The 10,000-nt window shown below is 38.4% G+C and overlaps 1 protein-coding gene across 1 annotated transcript in view; it reads right to left on the bottom strand.

The window, feature by feature from the left end:
• lrrc73 (leucine rich repeat containing 73) overlaps positions 1-5,307 on the bottom strand; it is a 7,117-nt gene extending 1,810 nt beyond the window's left edge. The window contains exons 1-5 of the mRNA XM_028603977.1: positions 5,028-5,307; positions 2,431-2,591; positions 1,080-1,202; positions 647-747; positions 1-171 (exon numbers count right to left, since the gene is read on the bottom strand). The exon at positions 1-171 is cut by the window's left edge and continues 64 nt beyond it. Of these exons, the coding sequence (XP_028459778.1) occupies positions 1-171; positions 647-747; positions 1,080-1,202; positions 2,431-2,591; positions 5,028-5,299 (828 nt within the window). The 5' untranslated portion in view covers positions 5,300-5,307. The remainder of the gene's footprint in view (positions 172-646; positions 748-1,079; positions 1,203-2,430; positions 2,592-5,027) is intronic.
• Between the last annotated feature and the right edge of the window lie 4,693 nt (positions 5,308-10,000).

The raw sequence follows: 10,000 nt of genomic DNA, 5'->3' as shown, positions 1-10,000 counted from the left end.
TGGCTGGTACTTGTCTCTGATTGGCTGCAGGGCATCGCTGGAGGCGGGGCCTGGCTCGTCGTCAGACAGCAGGTCACAGATCTGCTGCTGCAGCTCCGGACTGATGTCGTTCTCGGCCAGAACCAGAACCCGCAGACAGGTCGGGTAGTTCTCCACCATGTCCAGGAACACCTGCACATTCAAAACATCAAAACTTTATTCACACAAAACGGCTCAAACACTAAAGAGTAAAGGGTCCCCATCACCAAACCCACCAGACTCCATGTAAATAATCAGGACTTTTAGCGTGTATAGAGCCAGCATATCTCCACCAGACTCCATGTAAATAATCAGGACTTTTAGCGGGTATAGAGCCAGCATTTCTCCACCAGACTCCATGTAAATAATCCGGACTTTAAGCGTGTATAGAGCCAGCATATTTCCACCAGACTCCATGTAAATAATCAGGACTTTTAGTGTGTATAGAGCCAGCATATCTCCACCAGACTCCATGTAAATAATCAGGACTTTTAAAAGTCCTGATTATTTACATGGAGTCTGGTGGGTTTGGTGATGGAGATTTCAGGTTACATTACAAGTTTAGAACAATGTCGCCCCCTGCTGGACAAACTGATGAATGACGATGCGAGCTGTGTGATTGGTCCACCTGTGCTGATTGGTTGGTCAGTCCGGTTCCCTCCAGGTCCAGCGCCTCCAGGGTTCTGCTGGATGCCACGGCAACCGCCAGCATCCCGGCGATCTGATCACCTGGAACCAGAACCACAGCTTTAGATTTCATCTCTTCTATCATGTTTTAGTTGCTTTTGTTGTTGTTTTTTATCATTTTCTTTCAACATTTTTGTCACTTTGTAGTAAGTGTGTAGTGTGTGTGTAGTGTGTGTGTAGTGTGTAGTGTGTGTGTAGTGTGTAGTAGTGTGTGTGTGTGGTGTGTGTGTGTGTGTGTGTGTGTGTAGTGTGTGTGTGTAGTGTGTAGTAGTGTGTGTGTAGTGTGTAGTAGTGTGTAGTGTGTAGTACTGTGTGTAGTGTGTAGTGTGTGTAGTGTGTGTGTGTAGTGTGTAGTGTGTAGTAGTGTGTGTTACCCAGAGGATTGTAGTCTAGGTTGAGCACTCTGAGCTGAGAGCTGTGAGCGACGGCGATGGCGAGGCGAGCCCAGCCTTTAGAGCTGATTCCTGGGTTAGCACTCAGAGTCAGCTCCCTCAGACCTGCAGACAACCAGCAGCGCAATCAGCAACACAACCAGCAACACAATCAGCAATGCAATCAGCAACTTAACCAGCAACACAAGTCGGATTGAATGGCTGTGTGTTATTGATAAAGTTAGATTGAATGACTGTGTTGTTGATAAAGTTAGATTGAATGACTGTGTGTTGTTAATAAAGTTAGATTGAATGACTGCATGTTGTTGATGAAGTTAGATTGAATGACTGCGTGTTGTTGATAAAGTTAGATTGAATGACTGTTGTTAATAAAGTTATATTGAATGACAGTGTGTTGTTGATAAAGTTAGATTGAATGATACTGTGTTGTTGACAAAGTTAGATTGAATGACTGTGTTGTTGATGAAGTTAGACTGAATGACTGTGTGTTGTTAATAAAGTTAGATTGAATGACTGTGTTGTTAATAAAGTTAGATTGAATGACTGCGCGTTGTTGATAAAGTTAGATTGAATGACTGCATGTTGTTGATAAAGTTAGATTGAATGACTGCGCATTGTTAATAAAGTTAGATTGAATGACAGTGTGTTGTTGATAAAGTTAGATTGAATGACTAAGTGTTGTTGATAAAGTTAGATTGAATGACTGCATGTTGTTGATAAAGTTAGATTGAATGACTGTGTGTTGTTGATAAAGTTAGATTGAATGACTGTTGTTAATAAAGTTATATTGAATGACTGTGTGTTGTTGATAAAGTTAGATTGAATGACTGCGTGTTGTTAATAAAGTTAGACTGAATGACTGCGTGTTGTTGAAAGTTAGATTGAATGACAGTTTGTTGTCGATAAAGTTTGATTGAATGACTGTGTGTTGTTGATAAAGTTAGATTGAATGACTGTGTGTTGTTGATAAAGTTTGATTGAATGACCGGGTGCTGTTGATAAAGTTAGATTGAATGACAGTGTGTTTTTAATAAAGTTAAATTGAATGACAGTGTGTTGTTAATAGTTAGATTGAATGACAGCTTGTTGTTGTTAAAGTTAGATTGAATGACAGTGTGTTGTTGATAAAGTTAGATTGAATGACTGTGTTGTTGATAAAGTTAGATTGAATGACTGTATTGTTGATAAAGGTAGATTGAATGACTGTGTTGTTGATAAAGTTAGATTGAATGACTGCGTGTTGTTGATAAAGTTAGATTGAATGACAATGTGTTGTTGATAAAGTTAGATTGAATGACTGCGTGTTGTTGATAAAGTTAAATTGAATGGTGACCTGACTTGGCCCCGTCAGGGGGCAGTAGTCCACAGACCAGTGCCAGGGCTTGGTCCCCCAGAGAGCAGTCCCCCAGGTCCAGGCAGACCAGTGCCGGGTGGGTCGACAGTGCCGCGTTCAGGGTCACCAGGCCGCCGTCCAACAGCGGGTTGCCGTGGAGACTGCAGGGGGGGGGGACAGAGAGTCTCACGGACCAATCACATCATCACACTGACTCTCAAAATATACAGAATGGACCGAGCTTCAAAAGCTTAAAAACACACAGAGAGGTTTCCATAGAAACTACGAAGAGTTAGAAATATAGCTGACAATAAATACTCTAAAAGAGTCTAAACTGGTCTAAAAGAGTCTAAATTGGTCTAAAAGCAGTCTAAACTGGTCTAAACTGGTCTAAAGAGGTCTACAAGAGTCTAAACTGGTCTAAAAGGAGTCTGAACTGGTCTAAAAGAGTCTAAATTGGTCTAAAGTGGTCTAAAAAGAATCTAAACTGGTCTAAAGAGGTCTACAAGAGTCTAAACTGGTCTACAAGAGTCTAAATTGGTGTTACGTGGTCTAAAAGGAGTCTAAACCGGTCTAAAGAGGTCTACAAGAGACTAAACTGGTCTAAAAGGAGTCTAAATTAGCCCCTAGTTGCTCCAGAGTTGTGCGACCTCTGACATATATAGCAATTTTAAGTCTCTTTGGATAAAAGCGTCAGCTAAATGACATGTAATGTAATAATGTAATGTAACTGGTCTTAACTGGTCTCAAAGAGTCTAAAGTGGTCTAATAGGAGTCTAAACTGGTCTAAACTGGTCTAAACTGGTCTAAAAGAGTCTAAAGTGGTCTAATAGGAGTCTAAACTGGTCTAAAAGGGTCTAAACTGGTCTAAACTGGTCTAAACTGGTCTTAACTGGTCTAAAAGAGTCTAAGGTTGTCTAAAAGGAGTCTAAACTGGTCTAAAGTGGTCTAAAAGGAGTAAACTGGTCTAAAAGGAGTCTAAACTGGTCTAAAAGAGTATGAACTGGTCTAAAGGGTCTAAAAGGAGTAAACTGGTCTAAAAGAGTCTAAACTGGTCTAAAAGAGTCTGATTTGGTCTAAAAGGGTTTGAACTGATCTAAAAGGGTCTAAACCGGTCTAAACTGATCTTAACTGGTCTAAACTGGTCTAATAGGAGTCTAAACTGGTCTAAAAACAGTCTAAACTGGTCTAAAAGAGTCTGAACTGGTCCAAAAGGGTCTAAAGTTGTCTAAATTGGTCTTAACCGGTCTAAACTAGTCTAATAGGAGTCTAAACTGGTCTAAACTGGTCTTAACTGGTCTAAACTTGTCTAATAGGAGTCTAAACTGGTCTAAAAGGGTCTGAAGTGGTCTAAAAGGGTCTAAACTGGTCTTAACTGGTCTAAACTGGACTTAACTGGTCTAAACTGGTCTAATAGGAGTCTAAACTGGTCTAACAGGAGTCTGAACTGGTCTAAAAGAGTCTGAACTGGTCTAAACTGGTCTCAACTGGTCTAAAGTGGTGTAATAGGAGTCTTAACTGGTCTAAAAGAGTCTGAACGGGTCTAAAAGGGTCTAAACTGGTCTAAACTGGTCTTAACTGGTCTAAAGTGGTCTAAACTGGTCTAATAGGAGTCTAAACTGGTCTAAACTGGTCTTAACTGGTCTAAACTTGTCTAATAGGAGTCTAAACTGGTCTAAAAGGGTCTGAAGTGGTCTAAAAGGGTCTAAACTGGTCTTAACTGGTCTAAACTGGTCTTAACTGGTCTAAACTGGTCTAATAGGAGTCTAAACTGGTCTAACAGGAGTCTGAACTGGTCTAAAAGAGTCTGAACTGGTCTAAACTGGTCTCAACTGGTCTAACGTGGTCTAATAGGAGTCTAACCTGGTCTAAAAGAGTCTGAACTGGTCTAAAAGGGTCTAAACTGGTCTTAACTGGTCTAAAGTGGTCTAATGGGAGTCTAAACTGGTCTAAAAGAGTCTAAACTGGTCTGAAAGGAGTCTAAACTTGTCTAAAAGAGTCTGAACTGGTCTAAAAGGGTCTAAACTGGTCTAAACTGGTCTTAACTGGTCTAAAGTGGTCTAACAGGAGTCTAAACTGGTCTAAAAGAGTCTGAACTGGTCTAAAAGGGTCTAAACTGGTCTGAACTGGTCTAAACTGGTCTAAACTGGTCTGAACTGGTCTAAAAGAGTCTGAACCGGGCTAAGTCTAAACTGGTCTAAACTGGTCTTAACTGGTCTAAAGTGGTCTAAAGTGGTCTAAAGTGGTCTAATGGGAGTCTAAACTGGTCTAAAAGAGTCTGAACTGGTCTAAAAGGGTCTAAACTGGTCTGAACTGGTCTAAAAGAGTCTGAACTGGTCTAAAAGAGTCTGAACTGGTCTAAAAGAGTCTAAACTGGTCTGAACTGGTCTGAACTGGTCTAAAAGAGTCTGAACTGGTCTAAAAGAGTCTGAACTGGTCTAAAAGGGTCTAAACTGGTCTGAACTGGTCTAAAAGAGTCTGAACTGGTCTAAAAGAGTCTGAACTGGTCTAAAAGAGTCTGAACTGGTCTGAACTGGTCTGAACTGGTCTGAACTGGTCTGAACTGGTCTATGAAGCGTGTTCGTAGGTGAACTTACAACAGCGTCTGCAGCGAGCGGTTGGTGCTCAGGGCGTCCGCCAGGTGGCGAGCGCGGCCGGCGGCGCCGACCACGCCGAGGTTCAGGTTGAGCTGCGCCAGCGACCGAGACTCGGCGACGCCGCGGCAAACTCGGCCGAAGTCTCGGTCGGACAGCTGGCAGCCTCGCACCGACAGCAGCCGAACGCCGTCTTCCTTCAGGCTCTCGCAGATGTCCTGGACCTCCGCCGGGGAGAGCTGCTCGCCGGTGATCTGGATGGAGGCCGGCAGCATGCTGGGGGCAGTCAGACCCCTACTGGTCACACTCTGGGGGGGGGGGGGGACACACAGTCAGACCCCTACTGGTCACACTCTGGGGGGGGGACACACACAGTCAGACCCCTACTGGTCACACTCTGGGGGGGACACAGTCAGACCCCTACTGGTCACACTCTGGGGGGGACACAGTCAGACCCCTACTGGTCACACTCTGGGGGGGACACAGTCAGACCCCTACTGGTCACACTCTGGGGGGGGGGGGGGACACAGTTAGACCCCTACTGGTCACACTCTGGGGGGGGGGACAGTTAGACCCCTACTGGTCACACTCTGGGGACACAGTTAGACCCCTACTGGTCACACTCTGCTACTGCACCAACTACATTAACCTGCTTTAATCATCCATTCATCAGCTCGAGACAAACAGGTGAGAAATAAAGGTAAATAAATAAGAAGTAAAGGTAAATAAAGGTTCAAAATGAAATAAAGGTTAAATAAATAAAGGTAAATAAAGGTTAATAAATAAGAAATAAAGGTAAATAAATAAGAAGTAAAGGTAAATAAAGGTTAATAAATAAGAAATAAAGGTAAATAAATGAGAAATAAAGGTAAATAAATAAGAAGTAAAGGTAAATAAAGGTTAATAAATAAGAAATAAAGGTAAATAAATGAGAAATAAAGGTAAATAAAGGTAAATAAATGAGAAATAAAGGTAAATAAATGAGAAATAAATGAGAAATAAAGGTAAATAAATAAGAAGTAAAGGTAAATAATGGTTAATAAATAAGAAATAAAGGTAAATAAATGAGAAATAAAGGTAATTAAAGGTAATTAAAGGTAAATAAATGAGAAATAAAGGTAAATAAATGAGAAATAAATGAGAAATAAAGGTAAATAAATAAGAAGTAAAGGTAAATAACGGTTAATAAATAAGAAATAAAGATAAATAAAGGTAAATAAATGAGAAATAAAGGTAATTAAAGGTAAATAAATGAGAAATAAAGGTAAAGAAATAAAAAGTAAAAGTTGTCTCTTTTGAGACAGTAAAAAACATCATCATGACAAAAAACTTAGAAAAGAAAACTTTTAAAAACCTGGGAAAAACGTTGGAAAAAAACTTTCTTTCAACGTTTCTTTCAAGTTTTTTTTACCTGGAAAATTTTTGGAAAAAAGCTACACAACAGGTGAGAAGTAAAGGTAAATAAATGAGAAGTAAAGGTAAATAAATGAGAAGTAAAGGTAATTAAATGAGAAGCAAAGGTAATTAAATGAGAAGCAAAGGTAATTAAATGAGAAGTAAAGGTAAATAAATGAGAAGTAAAGGTAATTAAATGAGAAGTAAAGGTAAATAAATGAGAAGTAAAGGTAATTAAATGAGAAGCAAAGGTAAATAAATGAGAAGTAAAGGTAATTAAATGAGAAGCAAAGGTAAATAAATGAGAAGCAAAGGTAATTAAATGAGAAGTAAAGGTAAATAAATGAGAAGTAAAGGTAATTAAATGAGAAGCAAAGGTAATTAAATGAGAAGTAAAGGTAAATAAATGAGAAGTAAAGGTAATTAAATGAGAAGTAAAGGTAAATAAATAAGAAGTAAAGGAAAATAAACGTAAATAAATAAGAAGTAAAGATAAATAAATGAGAAGTAAAGGTAAATAAAATTAAATAAATAAGAAGTAAGGGTAAATAAAGGTTAATAAATAACAAAATAAAGGTAAATAAAGGTAAATAAAGGTAAATAAAGGTAAATAAATAAGAAATAAAGGTAAATAAAGGTAAATAAATGAGAAATAGAACGTCAGAAACGTCAGAAGAATCTGAAATGTTGCCTCATGATCCCACAGACGAGCTCAGGCTCTGATTGGTGGAAATCAACTCACCTGATAAATAGATAAAAAAAAAAAACGATCGATCAGCTCACGCGCGGAGGCTCGGGACTCTCACACGCTGACGTCATCCTTCGCTGCTCCGGAGCCTGTGATCTCGCCGCAGGCCACGCGCCGCCGCTGCTGCTGCTGCTCCGCGACGGACATCAGAGACGATCGATCCGGGTATCTGTCGGTCGGGTTTGATCCAGTGGGGGGGGGTCGGGGGTCGGTGTCCCGGAGCAGGGTTGGTCCGTCGTTCCGCGGGAGCTCCGTGAGTCCCGGTGTGTTTCTGCAGGTGACCGTTACTATGCGACAGAGAGGGGCGGGACAGAGAGGGAGGGCTCACTCTGACGGTTATTCTGGGACCAATCAGAGCAGTTACTTACATCTGATTACAATAGTAGGAATAACGTGTGTTAATAGTCCACATCAGGAAAACACAAATAAAGAAATCTTTAGAATAATATGTATTAAATACAAAAATATATCTAAAAAATGTAATAAACAAAAGTTCAATAAATGTAATAATAAAATATAAAATTAAAAAATGATTAAATTATACAATCCAAATAAAAAAGAATAAAAAAGAATAAAAAAATGTTCCCCACTTATTTTATTATAATTTTTTATGTGTAAGAGTAATGTCTATATATATATATATATATGTATTTTAACACTAATAAAATACAAAATAATAATAAACACACTCCCTGTCTGTCTCTCTCTCTCTGTCTCTCTCTCTCTCCCTGTCTCTCTCTCTCTCTCTCCCCTGTCTGTCTCTGTGTCTCCCTGTCTCTCTCTCTCTGTCTCTCTCTCTCTCTGTCTCTCTCTCTCTCCCTGTCTCTCCCTGTCTCTCTCTCTCTCTCTCCCTGTCTGTCTCTGTATATCCCTGTCTGTCTCTCTGTCTCTCTCTCTTATCAAAATAATAATAATAAATTAAATACAAAAATTGCAAATAAAAATTACATAAAATAAAATGAATAAATACAAAAAATAAAACAAACAAGAATAATTAAACAGACACACACACACACACACACACACACACACACACATAGACACACACACACAGAGAGACACAGACACACACAAAGACACACACAGACACACACACACACACAGACAGACACAGACACACACACACACAGAGAAACACAGACACACACACACACACACACACACACACAGATAGACACACACACACACAGACACAGACACACACAAAAAGACACACACAGACACACACACACACACACACACACACAAAAGACACACACAGATAGACACACACACAGAGACACACACACACACACACACACAGACACACTCACACACTTACACACACACACACACACACACACACACACACACACACAAACCAGGACATTATATTATATTCAGAGTGACACCTCTCCTCTCCGACAATAGAAGATCTTTGCAGCTGTGACGTCACGCCCCGCTGTAATATTCAGACATGCGCAGAGAGAGAGGCGATCAGCGCAGTTTATTAACACGTGTTATTATTAAAGGATTAAAACGAGATTCCGTCGCGGATCGATCCTAAAAATATCAGACCCATGATCAGACCCGACCCAAATCACCCGCTGCAACTTCCGGTCCTGTTTCTCTTTTCAAAATAAGAGCATAGGCTTAACGTTTTCGAAAAATAAATAAAGCCTAAAAAACCTTTAAATACGTAGAAAAAAACTCCAAAGCACAAACGAATGCGTCCCAATCACCGTCCTGTTTTTTTTTCAAAATAAGAGCATATTTTTTAATGTTTTCAGTTTTTTAAAACAGTTTTCTTTGGTTAAAATATTATTTATTATATATTGGTTAATATATATTTAGTTTTTCTGTTTAATGATTTTATTTAGTTATTTTATTTTAAGTTCATTTTTAAAATTATGTTTTATTTTATTATTATTTTCATGTATTTAATTTTTCAAATAATTTAATTGTGTTTCATATATATATATATATATATATATATATATATATATATATGTGTGTGTTTTTAAATAGTTTAATTCAGTTTAAAAATTAGATTTATTTCGCTCTTCTATTTTACAATTTTATTTATTTATTTTATTTAGAATTTTTATTTTATTATTATTTTCATATATTTAATTTCTCAAAGAATTTAATTCTGCTTCATTTTTGTTTTAATATTCCTTGTGTTTTGTTCATTGATTCGTTTTATATCATTTATATATTTTATTTGATCAGTTCATATATTATTTTCATATATATATATATATATATATATATATATATATATATATATATATTTTTTTATGTATTACTATATTTATTTATGTATAAAGTAATTAACTTATTTAAATCAACATATATTTCATTGTTACATAATAAAACATAGTTTATTAAAATAAAAATCCATGTATTTGTTTCTCTATTTTATTGAGAAAAAAAAAAATTCTTTTGCGTCAGGCGTCAGTTTTGCTGCAGCGTCGTGACGTACCCGGAAGTGTCCCGATCAGCAGCTGCAGCTAGCAGCGGCGGCTAACAGCTTTAACAGCAGCAACCTGAAGCTCCAAACAAACAGACAGACTGACAGAAAGACAGACAGGCAGACAGACAGACAGGTAAGACAGTCACTCCTTCACCTGGGAGGTCATAAAACATCAACAAGGAGAATAATAAAGCGGGTTTAATGAGCGGAGAGCAGCAGCTAGCTCCGTTAGCCGTTAGCCGCTCTGAGGCTGTTTTATTAATATACTCAGAGCGGGAATGTAACGAAGTACATTTACTCCAGTACTGTACTCCAGTACTGTACTCCAGTACACATGCTGAGGTACTTGTACTTTACTGGAGTCCTTTCTTTTCAGGT

Source organism: Perca flavescens, chromosome 17 (assembly GCF_004354835.1).
Source record: "Perca flavescens isolate YP-PL-M2 chromosome 17, PFLA_1.0, whole genome shotgun sequence".
NCBI classification, from domain to species: Eukaryota; Metazoa; Chordata; class Actinopteri; order Perciformes; family Percidae; genus Perca; species Perca flavescens.
This window is presented reverse-complemented; position numbering and strand designations above follow the sequence as displayed.